At 51.8% G+C, this 20,198-nt stretch overlaps 1 protein-coding gene across 2 annotated transcripts in view; it reads left to right on the forward strand.

The window, feature by feature from the left end:
* Positions 1-486: 486 nt before the first annotated feature.
* Positions 487-20,198, forward strand: part of LOC133121765 (apoptosis-stimulating of p53 protein 2-like) — a 36,114-nt gene continuing 16,402 nt past the window's right edge. For both annotated transcript variants that reach the window (XM_061231214.1, XM_061231215.1), the window contains exons 1-7: positions 487-1,048; positions 11,457-11,604; positions 12,796-12,909; positions 14,408-14,472; positions 15,742-15,843; positions 17,803-17,965; positions 18,717-18,898. In XM_061231214.1, coding sequence (XP_061087198.1) covers positions 1,022-1,048; positions 11,457-11,604; positions 12,796-12,909; positions 14,408-14,472; positions 15,742-15,843; positions 17,803-17,965; positions 18,717-18,898 — 801 coding nt within the window. In that variant the 5' untranslated portion in view covers positions 487-1,021. The remainder of the gene's footprint in view (positions 1,049-11,456; positions 11,605-12,795; positions 12,910-14,407; positions 14,473-15,741; positions 15,844-17,802; positions 17,966-18,716; positions 18,899-20,198) is intronic.

Raw genomic sequence — 20,198 nt, forward strand, 5'->3', positions numbered from 1 at the left:
TGGCTATCAAAATGTCAACTGTAGGCCTACTAAAAACGAATCATAAAAAACTGCCCCTGACAGTGGCTTTAATTCAGTAGATTGTCTGACAGGACGCATGATACCCTGGACTGGAGCTTAAAGAAGTAAAGTGACATTACGGCATCAGTGTCCACAAGCGCATTTCTTTTTCAAACCTATAACATGTCTAATAACCGATGATTCGTCAACTTCCCAATTTTGATTTCAGTGATCAGAGTTCAAATTCGCCATTTTAAAAAGTAGTGTAGTTGCTAAGGAGATGCATTTTTCAAGTCGGGTTTAGTCTGGACTTTATCCTACTCGAACGAGCGATCTGTCAGTAAACGGTGCGCGGGGTGAACAGGACGCCATTGTCTGGGATTCCGACCAATGGGAGCGCAGGACAGGGCGGGGGAGGAGCCGGAATTCCAGTGGGATTACTTTCGTCGCCCGACGTCACTCCATCCGGGCAGGGCCACAATTTGTTGATCCAAAGGAGAATCCCACTAGTTTCTGCTCCGAAGATCGGGAGTAGACGGACGCGGCTGGCCAGCGCGTAACGCACATTATCTTGGCATTAAACGATAAGAAAACGCACGCATTCGCGTTTACCGCCCGGTTTGGAATAAATATGGATGTCAAAGCGCTGCGCTGGGTTTGCGAGTGACAGTTAAGAGTCAGATTATGGACTGATTTCAGCTCTTTTAGTGAGGCAGCCGCCGCGAAAAAGTTTCCTCGCTGCAAGAGGGCCTCATCACACCACCGCAACAGGTTTCTTCCAGACCAGAAACAATAACCGGACTTGGAGTTGCGAAATCGCCCTTCGGTTCATCCAGCGCACAAACGCAGAACAAAGCGGTCCGAACGTAACCGAGACCAGAAAACTGTGTAGTGGGAACGGGAAACCAACAAAGGAAACCCGACCGATTGGCATCACCGTTGCGGGTTGGAGGATCTCGTTTTGGGGATTATCAGATTCGCCAGCTCTGTCTTCTCTGCCAAAGGAACAGGCTTCGTTTAAATGCGCTACGAAGCTAAAATGATGCCGGTAAGTTTAGAGGATCCGGTTTTTTTTGTCTCACTCTAATTCCTTAGTGATAGGCTGTTGTTCAGTTGTTATTGTAATGTCATGGAGCATATAATGCAGTATAATTTATAGTATATCCTAATTAACTGTACTAATTAGCATAACAGTGAGGTTGGCTAACTTCTTAATTTACTTAATTTGCCCACAAAACTCAGGACACATCGTCACGGTCTGTTCATCGCGATGACGACTATTTTAGTCCGTATTCTGTGTTGCCAGGGCTACTACCAGATACGGGAAGTGTGGTGTTACTGTAAGATAATCGTGTCGGATACAAATGACGAGAGTCTTTATCCCGAACGAAACAAGAATATTATTATTAGTATTATTCTTATTAATCTTATCATGATACCTATAATAATAATGATAATAATAATGATAAAGCAGCCTGTTTGCTTATAGGCAATGCATATTGCTTCCATATACTCATGCCAAACTACATTTCGGTGGTTAATAATAATAATAATAATAATAATAATAATCCAACTAGATTCCATTCTGATATTAAAATAAAATATTCTGTTTGTTAATAAGGTCCTTTCGGTTATGTCATTCGACTATCCATCTAGGATTCATAGTACACTTATGTGGGCTACTGTAGGCAATTATAATAGACTATATTTGAGGTAGATTTTGTCCCGTGAAGTGATACTGGACGTGTTAAGATTTTGTGCGTATTTTCAGCGGTTGCCCCACTGTGGGCTCCCGCAGGCACCGTGTTCTCGGTACAGGTTGTACAATGAAAGTCAGTTACGCGGATGGCGACCCGGGGTCCTGTTTCCCCACTGACAGCTTTTCTGAGTCAGGTGTGGTGAAGGCAGCCAGGATGTAGGTCCACTGACTGTTGAGGTACTCTAGGGACGGAGAGCACGCTTTTAATATGGGCTACATCAACACATCGGTTAAACACACACTTAGAGATGCACAAAATGTTCCGTTTAAATTAGCTTCGTTAATTTGGCTTTTAAAGTTTTAATGTCATTGGCCGGTGTCGTTTTGTGGTCTCCGGCACCAGAATGACAGGTGATGTGGTGAGTCAACAAAGATAGCGTCACCACTGTTGACATAACACTCTGATCACCGTGACCACCGTGCTCATTGCGTCAGGGAATCACGAACTCATGAAGGGCAGATCGGTAGTTCCCGAACTTGGGAATGTTTCCTGTCTGGGTTGTGGTGTTTCATGCCGTTTATCCCGCCGAGGCAGTGAACGGATTGACCAGTGCAGTGTTAGTTGCATCACGCTGGTAAAGCAGGGCACTGTCACAAGGCAGCTTTGCAGAGATCCGTTTCCTGAACGCCTCGGGCGACAGTGGCAAGAAGAAGCTCCCTGACTGGTAACGGGGAGAAACCCTGAGCAGAACCTGACACGCCAGATCCACCAAGGTTGTCTGGCAGTGCCCTGGCTAGTCCACGCTGTCAAAGGGTAGTTATGCGCACAACATAACACTTTTTATTTAGTTTCAGTGAGAATGCGTAAACTTGCTTTCCCTACCCATGTGTCTAATGGCAGTTGCAGTGTGCTAATCTGAATCCGCATCTGAGTGATGATAGTCGAGCTGTGGCAACTTTACAGTTGACTAGCCAGTATCGATATACCCAGTAAGTCCCAGTGTGGTTTAGGGTAAAGCGAAAAATAAAAGTTTCCACCCCAACCATGATGAGAAACTCCAGCCGCATGCAGTGTACAGGCAGGTGATCTGACAGGTAAAGCAGATTCAGTATGAGATCTCATGTCAGGCTGCGTTTGGGTCACAGGGCGGGCGTTTGGCCGCGGACAGGGCTGTGGGCTCAGAGAGTCAGGTGTGGACTCTGGCTCCGTGTCCCAGGTGCGTCTGCAGACCCTGCTCCCGAGCCGTCCCTCTGACAGTAATCACTCATCACTGGTGTAATGAGAGCTTTCAAAAGTTGAACAAGAACCTCTTTATCAACTCTCCATTACGGCTGCTGGGCCCAAATCTACACGACGTGTGAGTTTTTGAGGCATATTCTTCAGCGCTTTTCCGCTTCATTGGACAGCACAGAGCATAGAGACGTCATAAACGTCTCTGACAGAGACACGTGACAAAGGTCCCACGGCCAGGTTCAACCCACCAACGTCAAGCTCGTCATGAGCATGCGGACAGTCATCTACAGGCTGCACATCAAGACATCCGACAGTCTCTGATGCTTATCAGGCCTACTGGTCTGTAATCAGAGGTGGAGAGTTCAGGAGTCAGAGAGTACAAGTCCTGCCTTGTGTTTCTTCCACCCCTGAACTCTGAAGCCAGCTGATTCCACTCATTAGTTCTACTTGGCAGAATAATTGTGGTAATTGGCAAATCCGGGTGATTGGAACCGAATACCGAGGAGGACTTTTGCTTTCTGAACCTGGGTTTTCCACACTAGTTACTCCGTGAGCTAAGTGCCCGTTATCTTGGCAGAATCGTGGGGGGTTTTCTGGGATGTGAGTCTGAAGGTAAAATGGCCTCCGTCGCTGGGAGAGGAGCTGTATTGTGAGGAGATGTATTCCCTTTGATATCGCTTACCCCAGAGTTCACCTGCCACCATCACACACCACCGCTGTGGCGTGGCAGAAACGTGGTTCTGGGGCGCGGCGTTGGAGTGGTTTTGGGGCGGGCTGTTCGAGTTCTCCGCGAGGATGCCGTTTGATTCCTGCCTCGGAACAGTGCGAGTTGCCCGGCAACCTCAGTGACATCACGCCACGCTGGGTGACTGGAGAATTAGTGGGGTAGTCGTTGGCGTTGTTCTCGTATCATCACCCCACACAACTCACCTTCAGTGTTGGCCTAAAACCTCAGCTCATATTGATTATTTATCTGTTTTATGAAGGCGTAGGTCTGATGGCCGTAGTTGTGTGTGTATCGTAAAGGTGTGTGTTTGAGGGCAGTAGTTGAAGGTGTGTGTTTGAGGGCAGTAGTTGAAGGTGTGTGTTTGAGGGCAGTAGTTGAAGGTGAGGGTTTGAGGGCAGTAGTTGAAGGTGTGTGTTTGAGGGCAGTAGTTGAAGGTGTGTGTTTGAGGGCAGTAGTTGAAGGTGAGGGTTTGAGGGCAGTAGTTGAAGGTGTGTGTTTGAGGGCAGTAGTTGAAGGTGTGTGTTTGAGGGCAGTAGTTGAAGGTGAGGGTTTGAGGGCAGTAGTTGAAGGTGTGTGTTTGAGGGCAGTAGTTGAAGGTGTGTGTTTGAGGGCAGTAGTTGAAGGTGTGTGTTTGAGGGCAGTAGTTGAAGGTGTGTGTTTGAGGGCAGTAGTTGAAGGTGAGGGTTTGAGGGCAGTAGTTGAAGGTGTGTGTTTGAGGGCAGTAGTTGAAGGTGAGGGTTAACCTCTGTCCCACTCTGAGCACTGAAGCCTTTCATGTGTAACGGGGCCTGGTGGGTGGAGGTTTCCTCCGGCCTTCTCTATTCTTAGCCGCTCCGTCCTGGTTAGATTTGGGAGGGAAACTGAGCCCATGAGAGTGAGTTTCTGAGGTATTGTTTGTGGGCCGGGGCCTTTGTGCGTCTCTGCTCCCCCAGGAGGGGTCCGGTCGTGCGGGGTGGGGGCGTTTAGGGTTGCGTCACGTATCTCACACTACAGCCGGGTCAAGATCAGGTGTTGAAATGTTTTTTTAAAGGGGCAGTTCACCAGAAAATGATGTCCCGTCTATCCATCCAGATATATTATGCTGGGATGTGGCAAATTGATTTGATATCGACTCCAAAGATACGCTTTACTTCTATTTCAGAAAATGACCCTTGACCCTTGGCACACTTGACTGAGGAAGACGTGGAAACGTCTGTCTTGTCTTTCTCCTGTTTCATTAAACAGTGTGTTTTGTTCTGAGCTTCCCGTGCCTTATTTCAGCTCGTCTCTGTGAAGGTGTCTGGGTGAGGAGTCCTTATAGCCTTATTGTCCTGGCTGTTGAGCACCTTATAGTCCTAGTATGGGTAACCGGCTTGAAGCATGTTGGGGATCTCCCTTGTTGACCCTTGACCCTGCCTGCCTCAGCACCAGAATGGGTAGCCAGAGCTCTCCGTAAAGATATCCTGCCGCGGACACATCGTCGTCATGAATTACATCATGACAAAGTAGCCTGGACTGCTGCCTTCTGTTAGGAGCCCACTATTTGTGGCGATAACGTTTTTACCGTTCGGCCAACGAGCCTCCCTCTTCAGCTCTCTACACGACGGCTTAAGGCACTGCCATCCCATGATGCCCTGGGGCAGGACCCGCTGGAGGGGGCCGATAAGCCGCCAGATTGTGTTCAGAACCACTGACCTCGTGTCACCACTTTATTTCGCCGTTTCCTCGGTGCGAAGAGGGGAAAAGTAAGGACCCTTTGTGAGAACGTGCGCTCATTGTGTTCTCTCGCTGCGAGTGTGAGAAGCCACGTCTTTGTGTCACACGCTGTTCTGTTCTGTTCTGTGGTCCAGAAATAACACGCACATCCACACAGAGTACACACACAGAGTGTGTGTTCTGCTCCGTGCCCAAACTGTGGCAATTTGCGGAGGCGTGAGGCTGGCCTGGGGCGCTGGTAAAATGGCGTCCGCGCGCTCTTCCGTGGGGGAGAGAGATCTGGCGCGGTGGCAGGGGGCGGGGCCTCCAGACAGGGCATCTCGCCCCCGAACATGATCTGTGCTGCTGCTTCTGAAGCTCCTACACGACTAATCCAGCCCTGTCCAACTGTGTCTCTCTGTACCTATCTACTGTATGTATCAAGATAAACACCTGTCTGTCTGTCTGTCTGTCTGTCTGTCTGTCTGAAAGACTATGTGAGATGAAGTGTCAGTGCAGGTTGTCACTTCTGTTTGTGTGTCTGACTGTGTGTCTGTGTATGTGCACTTTTGTGTGTGTGTGTGTGTGTGTGAGTGAGTGTGTGTGTGTGTGTGAGTGTGAGTGTGTGAGTGTGTGTGTGGGCTCACAGTGTGTGTGTGTGAGTGCGTGAGTGCGTGAGTGCGTGAGTGCGTGAGTGCGTGAGTGCGTGAGTGCGTGAGTGCGTGAGTGCGTGAGTGCGTGAGTGCGTGAGCGTGTGTGTGTGTGTTTCTGTGTGTCTGTGTGTGTGTTAGTGTGTGTCTGTGTCTGCATGTGTGTATGTGTGTCTATGTCTATGTCTGTGTGAGTGTGTGTGAGTGTGAGTGTGAGTGTGAGTGTGAGTGTGAGTGTGAGTGTGAGTGTGAGTGTGAGTGTGTGTGTGTGTGTGTGTGTGTGTGTGTGTGTGTGTGTGTTTACACCGCTCCCCTCTCCTTGGCCCCCTGTGTTTACTCAGAGTGGACACGATCTCTGCCAGCACATCCTCTCTCAGGAGTTCTGTCCTGGGAATCTCAGTAATTGTCCTTTTAATTATGGGAGGTCCCTGCAGGAAAACCCACCAGGAAACAGAACAGATTCATAACACGGCGATCCTGTTCTCTAGTGAAGGATGGCATGCAATTCAGTGTAAACATGAGGTGGATGGTACATTCAGTCTCTAGCATGTGGGTCAATCAGTGTTCTTTAAAACCAAGCCTCAGGCAGTCAGTCCACATGGGTGTGTGTGAGTGTGTGTGTGTGATGTGTGTGATGTGTGTGATGTGTGTGATGTGTGTGATGTGTGTGTGGTGTGTGTGTGTGTGTGTGTGTTTGTGTGTGGTGTGTATGTGGTGTGTGTGTGTGGTGTGTGTGGTGTATGTGGTGTGTGTGTGTGTGTGTGTGTGTGTGTGTGTGTGTGTTTGTGTGTGTGTGTGTTTGTGCGCACGCACCTCTGGGTTTACAGTCATATGCACACTCATCAACCATATTGCCATGACTGCAGGATGTATTAAAGTAAAGAACCTGGCTAAGATACCAACACAGGATTCACCTTAATATTTGAACAATAATGCCATTCATCCTAAAACATGAAAGCAACTGTATTTTTAGGTATAATTTCCCACAGGAGGGAAGTTAATCTGTTAAAGAATCTACAGCTTCCTGTTGATACATGTATTATGTAGCTTGGTAAGTCATAGTTTATTAAAAATATTGTCTCCCCTCAGACTGAATATTGTTCATGTCCCATTAAGGAAGCTTAAGATTAAGGAAGTTCAGCTTTTATAGAGTTTTAGATTAAGCATGAGGTTCCAGGCTGGTGATTGTTTCCATTCGCTGGTGGGGGAACCATTTTGTGCTGGCAGTCGGGTCTGTGAAGAGAGAGACTCTGAAGGGGAAGCTGGTGTTACCTGAGGGAACCAGATCTGGCAACCAGAGAATATGTGGGGGGAGCTGAGGACAATGGGAGGGGCATGGAGCATGACTGTGGGGACAGGTTCTGTGGTCAGGTGGTCCTGGGGTCCTGTGATCAGGTGGCCAGGTGACGTTGTGGGCAGGTGGTCATGTGGTCATGTGGTCATGTGGTCATGTGGTCATGTGGTCATGTGGTCAGGTGATCAGGTGGTCTGAGTGAAAGTGCTGCTGGACTTGGCTGCTGCTGTCGGACGGGCTGGGAGGAGGAGGAGGAGGAGGAGGAGGAGGGATGAAGGTGCTCTGACTGGGTGGAAAGAGAGAGACAGAGAGAGAAAGAAAGGAGAAAATGATAGAAAGTGAATCAGCAGAGTCAGTGCAAGATAAAGAGCTGAGAGAGAGAGTGAGCAGAGAGAAGGAGAGAGGGATAGTGTGAGTGAGAGTGAGTGAGCACAGGTAGAGCAAGACGAGAGGGAAAGAGAGTGAGTGAAAGGGGAAAGTGTTTTGATTCTCTGTAAAATGGGGCTTTCCGCGGAACAGGCCTGTAGCCCTAAAGCAGAAGGAAGGTGCAGCACACACACAGAACTGAGTGTTACAGCGTTCTCTATTCCTCCATCAGTCCCTTCATCCTGAAACCCCCATTAAACCCCCTCAGCACGGACTGCTCTGTGTGCAGGCTACAGCCGCCCTGTCCTCATGCTGCCAGAGCCTGGGGTTGTGCTGCTTCCTGCTGGGGTCGTGCTCCTTCCTGCTGGGGTCGTGCTCCTTCCTGCTGGGGTCGTGCTGCTTCCTGCTGGGGTCGTGCTGCTTCCTGCTGGGGTCGTGCTGCTTCCTGCTGGGGTTGTGCTGCTTCCTGCTGGGGTCGTGCTGCTTCCTGCTGGGGTCGTGCTGCTTCCTGCTGGGGTTGTGCTGCTTCCTGCTGGGGTTGTGCTGCTTCCTGCTGGGGTCGTGCTGCTTCCTGCTGGGGTCGTGCTGCTTCCTGCTGGGGTTGTGCTGCTTCCTGCTGGGGTTGTGCTGCTTCCTGCTGCTTCCTGCTGGGGTCGTGCTCCTTCCTGCTGGGGTCACACAGCCACTGGTTCTCTCGGGTGGCTCAGTTGAACCAGGCAAGATCAATCGAGCACAGAAAAGTATTTGAATCCGAAACGATCGCGTATTTGACCCCCGTCTGCTCGGTATAGCGGCCGGTTGGACTGACTGAGGAGCGGTAACTTCCCATGAGTCAGCAGTAACCCCGACGAGACGGGAAAGAGTGATTCAGCGATGGCGTGTTTCCTCCACTCGGACTGGCCTCAGCTGCTGCGGTCCCCTGTGAAATATTCATCCTCCGCGGACGCGCTCTCTCTCCCGGTGGACGGGTTCCAGAGGTCCAGTTACAGGCTCCATTTTAGACACGACGGGGAGCTTCTCCTTCCTCTGCCTGGAAATGACACACTCCTGACTTAGGGCCTCAGATTCGAGCGTCTGCCGAATCCTCCGCTCTCTCTGAGACCGAGGGCTTCTGAGGATGTGCCTACAAGTGACCCCTATGTCCCCTATGACCCCTATGACCCCTATGTCCCCGAGAGCAGGTCATCAATCCTGCGCTTAGCGTCTCAGCGTTTAGCGGCTGGAGATCACATTCGGCTGCTAATCAAATTAGAGTTAAAATGAAAACCTTCAGGGACGGTAGATCTCCAGAAACAGGGTTTGGCAGCCCTGCTCCAGCTGTTGAATGAGGTGTGCTTTGTTAGGACTGGAGTGAAAACCTACAGGACGGTAGATCTCCAGGAACAGGGTTGGGCCGCCCTGGGTTATAGGGTATCTATTTTGGTTTTGGCATCTATATTTTTATGGCTTTATGTTTTTCTTAGGGGCTTGTTGTGGGTGTGCTCTGTATGTATGTAGTCCTGGTTTTTGTTGGTGTCGTTCACCTGCACTCGTGCTTTTGGGAGGCGGACCTCTCCCTCGCTGGTGTGGGAGTGCTGTCGGCCAGCTCTGACCCCATCACTCAGACTAATCCGGGGAACGGACTTGCGTTTCTCCTGTATTATAAACAGCTCTGTATACGTGTGTCCGTAAAATGAAGGGTTTATTGTCACTGTAGTACGGGTGTAAATATAGTCCTCGTCTGACCACAGTAGGGCGACTGCTGACGATAAAGAGCAGCTGTCAGAGGCGTGGGGGGGGGGGGGGGGTCAAGATCCAATCACAGCATCACGTGAGCCCTCCAGGTCACCAGGGGTCAGGGGGTCACGTGACCCTGAAGACCTGCGGCACTGCCATATGGTCAGAGCATGCCGACCTCACGCAGGTTATGCTACGCTCCTGAACCGCCACACAGCCACGCCTGGGCGGGAAGTGCCCAGAACAGCCACAGCCTGTTTATGAGAGAGGTCAGAGGTCAGAGGGCCAAACTGGGTCAAAGCTGACAGGAAGGTGTCAGTAACTCAAATAGCCACACAGCAGTCTGCAGAAGAGCATCTCTGAATGCACAGCATATCGACCCTTAAAGTGGTTGGGCTACAGCTGCAGAAGACCAATGAGACTAGGAAATGAAGTCTAATAAATACCTAATAAAGTGGGTCACTGAGTGTTCTGCATAAATAAGCCACATAATTAAACCCCAAAGAGTGATCCAGAGCAGCCTATGAATTATTCAAACCGACCACAAATCAGGTTAGTTCATACAAACACGAGCATCTCCCAGAGAGAGTTCAGTACTGCGTGTGGTAACATCACAAAGTGACATACGTCATTTCTTGAACCACAGGCTATTCTCCCCATTTTTTCTTTTTTCAAATTCATCTCAAATGAACCGCCGCTCCAGACTAGCTGGTGTGTAAATGCGGCCATTTTGTTTAGACCACTTTGTCAGCGTTATGTAACGTTCGATGGACTCTGTACTGCTGTTGCCCTGGGTAACTGATGAATGACACCGGCCAGTGCAGAGAGAGTGTCGGTGTTCTTTCGGTGGCAGTGGGCGGGGTCAGGGTTCACACACACACACACACACACACACACACACGCATTGCACCATTCAATCACGTGATCCCGTGGGTAAGGCTTTGGCCCGGGGGCAGGCTCCGTGGGTGTTAACCGCTCCAGACTTTAGTGCCACCATATCCTGTCACTGCGCAACTTGGCGGCCGTCCCGCTGTTCATGGCAACCGCTCGTGTTGATATGAGGTTGCCAGACTTGACTGGCAGACAGAAGCCGTTGGGCGTGTGGGATTGTGAGAGACGGGGAGTACACCGCGTGTCGGCTGTTTGGTTCCAGGCCTGAGGCTGTGATGGCACTGCTCTCTAAACGGGAGCGCTGTTTGGCGGAGCGGGAGTGGTTGCAGAATGTGTACGTTACAGGAACGTCAGAAGGATAGATATGAGTAAAGTGGCCTCTGGCTGTGTTCGTACTCTTGGCGTCTCGTTAATGAAGTGTGACGTGGACATGGCGTGCTGGAAACCCTGCTGTCGTGGGGTAACCCCCCCCCCCCCCCAGCAGGTCGAGGTTGACGGTGACGTTTGTTGAGTTTGTGACACAGACGCCCTACGTTTGGCTGCCAGTCAGTGCAGCGTGTGTCCGTCAGCGTGTAACCTCACTATGACAGCGGCACCAACTACAGCCCACTGAGCCTGGAGCCTGGAGCCTCAGGTGGGAGACTGGTGGCTCAGGTGTGGGACTCGTGACTCAGGTGGGAGACTGGGACTGGGGAGGTCGGTGGCTCAAGCCCCGGTGATCAGGTGATCAGGTGATCAGGTGATCATTGCAGCTGTTGGCATCAGATAGATAAGTGTGATGTAATATCACATCCTGGAGCTCAGACCTGGGTCTGTCACAGACCTGTCACAGACCTGGGTCAGATGAGTATCTCAAGTGGTGTGAAAAACATTGAGACATGAGCAGGGCTTTTCTTTATTAAATAATATTGACATTTTCATAGTTTCTGGGTTCAGTGCAGCAAACATACTATTCAGTGCCGTTTTTTCAGAATGACAAGGACTGAAGAGGAGATGCTGAAAGCCACGTTTAAACAGCTGAAAACATTCCAGTGCTTAATTTATTCATGTGAAATTCAGACCCTCGCTCCGGGGAAAGCTCTGAATGTCATTAAATTAGGAGTGTGATGCGTTTCCTGGTAAGTGTGACTCACGAATGAATATGCACTCGGCATTGTACTGATGGTTGTGTGTGTGTGTGTGTGTGTGTGTGTGTGTTTCCACAGATGTTCCTGACCGTGTACCTCAGTAATAATGACCAGCATTTTACGGAGGTGCCCGTCACCCCGGAGACGCTGTGCCGGGACGTGCTGGAGCTGTGTAAGGAGCCCGGGGAGGTGGAGTGCTACCTGGCCGAGGTGTGGCGGGGCTCAGGTGAGCTATCATCCACCAATCAGATTCGCTCGCATCACCCTGACCATCCTGCAGCAGTCTCACACCTCAAAGGGTTAAATTAACGATCAGGCGAAAGAATAGAATCAATCAGTCGGTCCCCGGTGAAAATAAAATGGCTGTACTGAAGGCCTGCTGTCATCCTGGCAGGAGATGAAGCGGAGTGTTGCGGTGTAAGGTGATATGGTTTTGTTTATGATTGTGGTGGTTCTGTGGTCGGCCGAGTGGGATTGTAACTGGATCAGATCAGGAGAGTGCTACTCCTTAGTGCTGGAGTCATTCAGCTCAGACACAATGCACACACACAGACACACACAGACACACACACACACACACACACACACACACTCTCACACACACACACACACACATACACACTCTCACAAACACACACTCACAAACACACACATACACACTCTCTCACACACACACACACACACTCACACACACACACACACACACACACACACACACACTCACACGCACACGCACACGCACACGCACACGCACACACACACACACACACACACTCTCACAAACACACACACACTCTCACACACACAAACACAAACTCTCACACACACACTCTCTCTCACACACACACACACACACACACACACACACACACACACACACACAGAGTAAGCTTCCTCTCCCCTCTCCTCTGAAGTACCTGTTGGTCCACCACAGAGGGAAGGGGGGGGTTGCCATGGTTACCCAGACACCATACAACAACAGCAGATGCCAGCAGCAGCAGCCCCCCCCCCCCCGTGCTCTCCAGGCCTGTGGCATTTACACTGCAGAATGGAGCCCCCCCCCCCCCCCCCCCCACACTGCAGAATGGAGGTTCTCTCTCTCTCTCTCTCTCTCTCTCTCTCTCCCGTGGGAATAGAGTTGCTCACTGCTGGCAGGAGCACCGTGCCTCCCCTCCCTGGGTGTGAGATTAGCTTTTAGGAAAACCGAACAAGAAAATGTTGTGGCTGTGCTGACTCTCTGGCGCCCCCTGCAGAGCGCGTGGTGTAGTTGTGTTCATACAGTGTGTGATGGTACAGGATGTTGTGGCTGTGCTGACTCTCTGGCGCCCCCTGCAGAGCATGTGGTGTAGTTGTGTTCATACAGTGTGTGATGGTACAGGATGTTGTGGCTGTGCTGACTCTCTGGCGCCCCCTGCAGAGCGTGTGGTGGGCGAGGCTGAGCGGATGCTGGACGTGCTGCAGCGGGGGGGGCAGCAGGCGGGGGAGGTGCGCTTCTTCCTGCGTCACGAGCGACCGCCCAGCCGCGAATCAGGTGAGAGCTCTCTCTGGCCCCTCCCCCTCGGGGGCGGGGCTTGGGTGGGGAGTGAATGACTGTATTATGTTAATGAGTTATGGCTGTGGAACACACCAACTTGTGCTAACTCTGTGTGAATCTAGCGTTGAATCTACTCCAACCAGACCAGGGTTGAAATAGTATTTGTTTTGGATCCAAATAATCTGTGCTCTATAGATCTTGCCTGCTTGAGGAGGAGGGTTTATCATTCCATTTGTTCCATCAGGCAAGCGTAGTCAAATTCAGAAAAGTATTTGAATCCAAAACAAATACTATTTGAACTCTGCACTAGTTGTGCTCCTACCCTGTGGAGCTGACATCACCCTCTTCCCTGTGTGAGCACACTGTAGCTCAGCCTTGGGGGGGTGTGTGCACGTGTGTGTGTGTGTTTGTGTGTGTGTGTGTGTGGGCGGTTTGGCTCAGTTTTGTTTCGATACCACAGAAACACAGAAATGCTGCGCTCGCATATTCTCTACGCATGAGTCAATGGAAACAAATTTACAGATAAAAGTCCAAACCATCATCGCAAAAAGGAAAATGGATAGTTTTGTCTTTTTAAACGGGATAGGAGTGGAGTCGATTCCGCCTCACTGAAACCCGCTGCCCACGCGGCCCTTTCCCCGTCTGAGTGAAACCCGCAGCGGGGCCGGGCGGACGTGTCCTCGTTCAGCTCCGTGTGACGGACTCCAGTGTGGATTTAATTACGTGAATACGAGCTCCCCAGACGAGCCTCGCGTTCACACAGCCGCTGGGGGAGGGGCCGGGGCCCGGGGCCGCTGGGAGAGGGGCTGGGGCCGCTGGGAGCCTGACAATGACCCCCTTCTTTAGGGCCAGGCTGCTGTTCCGGCCGGTGTTAGGCAGGGCCACGGTCCTGCTCATTACTTTCTTCCCTTTTGGGCATAAAGTGCTTTTTCATCACCCTTAAGCCTCGGGCCTGCCCCCTAAGAGCAGTTCTGCAGCCCCCCCCCCCTCCCCATGACTGGGCTTATCTGGAGCCGGACACGAGTCCGTTACGTAACGGATGGATTTTGTTGTGCGGGGGAGCTGGCTGGCCGGAGCACAGCCCTCACAGGGCCTTACGTAATGAGCCCAATGCGCTGACCCCCTGTCCAGTCACAGGACCTCTCTCCCCGTCACCGTAAATCCCCAAAACGTGCGGAGGGCCAGCCGGGCTGCAGGGGTCCTGGGTCAGTGCGTGTTTAAGTGGCTGAGGCCGGGCGTATGGAGGCTGGGCTCTGTGCTAATCATCTGACCACGAGCTGAAAGGCCCTGGAGAGACAGGGTGGCCATTTTGAGCAGATTTTGTGTTTTAGCCCAAACTCCACCCAATTGACTGTCCAGTTGTATATATTCCTCCCTGGTGGATTCTGTGTATGTGTGTGTGTGTGTGCGTGAGTGAGTGTGTGTGCCAGTGTGCGTGCCAGTGAGTGTGCGTTCCTGTTGTTTCCTAAAGGAATACTCTGATTGTTTCTCACAGCGGGGTCCAGAGGTCCTGATCACATGGCCAAGAGAAACGGGGTGAAGGGGTCTGCAGAGAATGGGGTGAGTACCACGCCTTCACCTTTAACCTTCAAGCCCACCTTAACCTTTAACTCTTAACCCCACCTTAACCTTTGACCCCACATTAACCCTTGACCCGATCTAAACATTTAACCCAACCGTAACCCTTAACGTTTCACCCTCCACATAAACATTTAACCCTCAGCCCCACCTTCACCTTTAACCTTTAACCCTCAAGCCCACCTTAACCTTTAACCCCTGGGTGCAGAGGTTTGTTCAGCAGTGTGTGTTGATGAGCCCATCCACAGATCCAGCAGGATAATCCTCTCACCTGTTGTTTGCACTGACAGTGTACCTGCGTCAGTGTGTACCTGGGTCAGTGTGTACCTGGGTCAGTGTGTACCTGGGTCAGTGTGTACCTGCGTCAGTGTGTACCTGCGTCAGTGTGTACCTGCGTCAGTGTGTACCTGCGTCAGTGTGTACCTGGGTCAGTGTGTACCTGGGTCAGTGTGTGCCTGTGTCAGTGTGTGCCTGTGTCAGTGTGTACCTGGGTCAGTGTGTACCTGCGTCAGTGTGTACCTGGGTCAGTGTGTACCTGGGTCAGTGTGTACCTGTGTCAGTGTGTACCTGCGTCAGTGTGTACCTGCGTCAGTGTGTACCTGGGTCAGTGTGTACCTGGGTCAGTGTGTACCTGCGTCAGTGTGTACCTGCGTCAGTGTGTACCTGGGTCAGTGTGTACCTGGGTCAGTGTGTGCCTGTGTCAGTGTGTACCTGCGTCAGTGTGTACCTAGGTCAGTGTGTACCTGCGTCAGTGTGTACCTGCGTCAGTGTGTACCTGCGTCAGTGTGTACCTGCGTCAGTGTGTACCTGGGTCAGTGTGTGCCTGTGTCAGTGTGTACCTGCGTCAGTGTGTACCTAGGTCAGTGTGTACCTGGGTCAGTGTGTACCTGCGTCAGTGTGTACCTGGGTCAGTGTGTACCTGGGTCAGTGTGTACCTGCGTCAGTGTGTACCTGCGTCAGTGTGTACCTGTGTCAGTGTGTACCTGCGTCAGTGTGTACCTGCGTCAGTGTGTACCTGGGTCAGTGTGTACCTGGGTCAGTGTGTACCTGCGTCAGTGTGTACCTGCGTCAGTGTGTACCTGCGTCAGTGTGTACCTAGGTCAGTGTGTACCTGCGTCAGTGTGTACCTAGGTCAGTGTGTACCTGGGTCAGGTGCTCGGTGATGGTGCCTCAGCGGGGGGGTAATGGGGAGGGGGTGTGGCCTGTAGCGCATGACACGGATACGTCTGATGCTGTCGGCTCTTCCTCCAGGTGGCCCCGCCCCGAATGGACATGACCCTGGCGGAGCTGCAGGAGATGGCGTCACGGCAACAGCAGCAGATCGACGCCCAGCAACAGCTGCTGGCCTCTAAGGTAGAGGAGGGGGCGGAGCCCAACAGCCAAACCTCACCCTGCGTTTTTATTCTGTGGACTTATTCAAATAAGGAAAGCAAACTTGTGCCTCATATTTCCATGAATTGCAATTGACTCATATTACTTTTACAAAACTTACAAAAAGACAAAACTATCAATTTGCCTTTGCCTTGATGGTTTGGACTTTTATCTCTGAATCGGCTTCCATGCTATAATAATAAGAATCATTTGTCATGATAATAAAATTAATTGCTTTGGGGGATTCGCCCCTGCTTAGTCTAATCAACTGTAAGTCGCTTTGTAGAAAAAAGCGTCAGCTTAACTGTAATGTAATGAATTTAATGAATTACTGTACCCTTTCTGTGCTCAGTGACTTGTGATAGTAGAGATGTAGCTTGCAGCACATAACGTTATACAGTAATGAACCTGATCAGGTAAAACTGATATTTTATAGAGTGCTGTAAACAAGCTGAAGGTTCAGGAAATCAAAGTCAGCACATTATGTTCTTGAAATATTAGGCTAGAACAGGAGCATTTAAGAGTGTCATGTTCTGGCTTGGATACATTTCCTGTTCTGTTCTGTTGGTCCGCTCTTGTGGAAATTCAGCAACATGCCAAATGAAGTGGGTTACAAACCGTAAAAATAAAAGTTTTTTGGTGGTCTAGATCATTCGGTTTTTGGTAACCAGATTACAGCCAAATTTTATTTGAGAAAAAAAACTTTATTAAGAAACGTGTATTTTCTCCGATGCTCAGAGTTCATGTGATTGCAGGCTTTGGTTTCGCTGAAAGCCCCCAAGTGGTCAGCAGGAGTGTTTTTACGTAAAAAAATTAGTTCTTCAAATGTCTATCATGTTTGTTCTTCTATGTTCAGAAGAGCACTTCATGTGTATTTTACTTTTGTGTGTTGCTTTAACCTGTGGAAGAACCTATGCACTTGTAAGTTGCTTTGGATTAAAAGCGTCTGCCAAATGACTAAAATGTAAATGTAAATGTCCATGGTTTGACCATGGTCTCATGGTCTCAGAGGAGCAGTGGCAGTTTTTTTTTTTAGTTCCGGAAACGATGGTGTATTTTGCTGGACTCAGATGCTCTGTCAGTCTCTCAGAGAATAGGCTTCCGGGAGATAGGTAACGATACAGATGTTTACTCTCTCCCTCTCTCCCCCTCTCTCTCTCTCCCCCTCTCCCTCTCTCTCTCCCTCCCTCTCTCCCTCTCTCTCTCTCCCCCCTCTCCCTCTCTCTCTCTCCCCCTCTCTCCCTCTCTCTCTCTCCCCCTCTCTCCCTCTCTCTCTCTCCCCCCTCTCCCTCTCTCTCTCTCTCTCTCCCTCTCCCCCTCTCTCCCTCTCTCTCTCTCCCCCCCTCTCCCTCTCTCTCTCTCCCCCCCTCTCCCTCTCTCTCTCTCTCTCTCTCTCTCCCTCCCTCTCTCTCTCTCCCCCTCTCTCTCTCTCCCTCTCTCTCCCTCTCTCCCCCTCTCTCTCTCTCCCCTCTCCCTCTCTCTCTCCCTCCCTCTCTCCCTCTCTCTCTCTCCCCCCTCTCCCTCTCTCTCTCTCCCCCTCTCTCCTCTCTCTCTCTCCCCCTCTCTCCCTCTCTCTCTCCCCCCTCTCCCTCTCTCTCTCTCCCTCTCCCCCTCTCTCCCTCTCTCTCTCTCCCCCCCTCTCCCTCTCTCTCTCTCCCCCCCTCTCCCTCTCTCTCTCTCCCCCCCTCTCCCTCTCTCTCTCTCTCTCTCCCTCCCTCTCTCTCTCCCCCTCTCTCTCCCCCTCTCTCTCTCCCTCTCTCTCCCTCTCTCCCTCTCTCACTCTCTCCCTCTCTCTCTCCCCCTCTCCTCTCTCTCTCTCCCCCCTCTCCCTCTCTCTCTCTCCCCCCCTCTCCTCTCTCTCTCTCTCTCTCTCTCTCTCTCTCTCCCTCTCTCTCTCTCCCTCCCTCCCTCCCTCCCTCTCTCCCTCTCCCCCTCTCTCAGGAGCAGCGGCTGCGCTTCCTGAAGCAGCAGGACCAGCGTTCCTCGGAGCAGGAGCGGCTCCAGAGGTTGCGGGAGAACGCTGAGGGCCAGGAGGCCAAGCTGAGGAAGGTGCGGGCGCTCCGGGGCCAGGTGGAACACAAACGCCTCAGCAACGGCAAGCTCGGTCAGTGCCCCGGGAGGCCAGGGTATCCCACGCTGCCCCTCTCTCACCCCCCCCTCAGCCGAAACCCGGCTGGCTCCCCCTCCCTCTCGCACAAAGACTCCGCTCTATGCAAACCTGCTGCTTTGACTGGCTATCAGCGCCAAGGCCAAGCCTTGTGTGGGAGAGGGAGGGGAGTGTGTGTGTGTGTGTGGGTGTATAAGTGAGAGCGAGAGCAAGAGCAAGAGAGAGAGAGAGAGACAGATTGTGTGTGTGTGGAGGGGTGGGAGGGGGAAATGGGGGAGTGTGTGTGCTTTACTCTACAGGTGGGAGAGAGAGAGAGGAGTGTGTGTGTGTGTGTGTGTGTGTGTGTGTGTGTGAGTGTGTGAGTGTGTGAGTGTGTGAGTGTGTGAGTGTGTGTTCTGCTCTGCAGGTGCTGTGGCGGCCATTTTGTACACAGTGCTGTTTGATTGTGTCCAGTGTTACAGGGCAATGCCTGACTGCACGTTAGGCACTGATAGAGTGACTCATGTTCCCTGCACTGGGTCTAGTTCTGGTTTTAACTCTCTCTCCCCTCTCCCCTCCTTTCTCTTCCCTCTTCCCCCTCTGTCCCTTCTTCTCTTCCTCCCTCCCTCTCCTGTCTTTCTCCCTCTGTCTTTGCTCTCTTGTTTTACCTATACATCTTTCTCCCTTTCTGTTCCTTCCTCTCCTCCTCCTCATCTCCCACTCCCTTTCTATCACTCTCCTGCCCTCCCTCCCTCGCTCCCTCCTCCAGTGGAAGAGATCGAGCAGATGAGCAGCCTGTTCCAGCAGAAGCAGAGGGAGCTGGTCCTCGCCGTGTCGAAGGTGGAGGATCTGAGCCGACAGCTGGAGATGCTGAAGAACGGCAAGATGGACACCTTCCACGACAAGCAGAGCTCCGCGGCCGAGCTGGACCGGCTCTACAAGGAGCTGCAGGTACCTGGGAGGGAATGTTCTGCTCCCCAAACAACAACCACAGCCACAACAGCCACAACAACAACCACCACAAGAACAGCCACAAGAACCACAACCACAATCACAACAACCACCACAACCAGAACAACAACCACCACAAGAAACAGCCACAAGACCACAACCACAATCACAACAACCACCACAACCACCACAACCAGAACAACAACCACCACAAGAACAGCCACAAGTACCACAACCACAATCACAGCAACTACAGCAACCACAGCAACCACAACAGCCACAACAAGAACTCTGTAGTGTTGTTCTTGCATTGTATCTGCCTTGGATTTCAGCTTGTCCAGTTCACATGTAAAAACAGAACAGTATTGGCCCAAAAACTGATCCCTGGGGAACCCCTTTGTATGGGATTGTCACCAATGGAAAATTAAGATTCTCTGCCTGGCACTTTACTTTAAGAGTACCTTAAAGCCATATCAGAAACACACCCTCAGTAAAGGCACTGTGGCCTACAGGCATTGTTGAGCCTATCTTGGTGCACAATAGTGGGCTCACTCTTGCCCTTGGAGCCCTGCAGAGTGTGGCTGTTTCTTTCTTTTCAACTTAAATCTGCAACCAGTTCTGGCCCAGACACCCGATGGGAAATATTCATGGTCAATGGAAGTTAAGGACTAACGTGCTAACATGCTAACATGCTAGCAGCTAAAAGGACAGATATGAGGTATGAATATCAGAAGTGCGGTATGTGCACCATAACAACAGGATCTTCTCTCTCTCTCCCCCTCTCCCCCTCTCTCCCTCTCTCCCTCCCTCCCCCCCTCCTCTCCCCCTCTCCCTCCTGCCTGCCTCCCTCTCCCTCTCTCCCTCCCCTCTCCTCCCCCCCTCCCCTCTCCCCCTCTCCCCCCCTCTCCCCCCCTCCCTCTCCTGCTCTCCCCCTCTCTCCCTCCCTCCCCCTCTCCCCCTCCCCCTCCCTCCCCTCTCCCCCCTCCTCTCCTCTCCCCCCCTCTCCCCCCCTCCTCCCTCCCCCTCCCTCCCTCCCCTCCCCCTCTCCCCCCTCTCTCCCCCCCCCCCTCCCCTCCCCCCCCTCCCTCCCTCAGGTGAGGAATAAGCTGAACCAGGAGCAGAGCGCCAGGCTTGCAGCAGCAGCGGGACAGCCTGAACAAGCGCAACCTGGAGGTGGCGGCCATGGACCGGCGCGTGAGCGAGCTGCGCGACCGGCTGTGGAAGAAGAAGGCCGCGCTGCAGCAGAAGGAGAACCTGCCCGTAAGTCCAGCTCCCCCTGCTGGGCCGGCCCCGGAACTGC

This window comes from Conger conger, chromosome 2 (assembly GCF_963514075.1).
Source record: "Conger conger chromosome 2, fConCon1.1, whole genome shotgun sequence".
Classification (NCBI taxonomy): domain Eukaryota; kingdom Metazoa; phylum Chordata; class Actinopteri; order Anguilliformes; family Congridae; genus Conger; species Conger conger.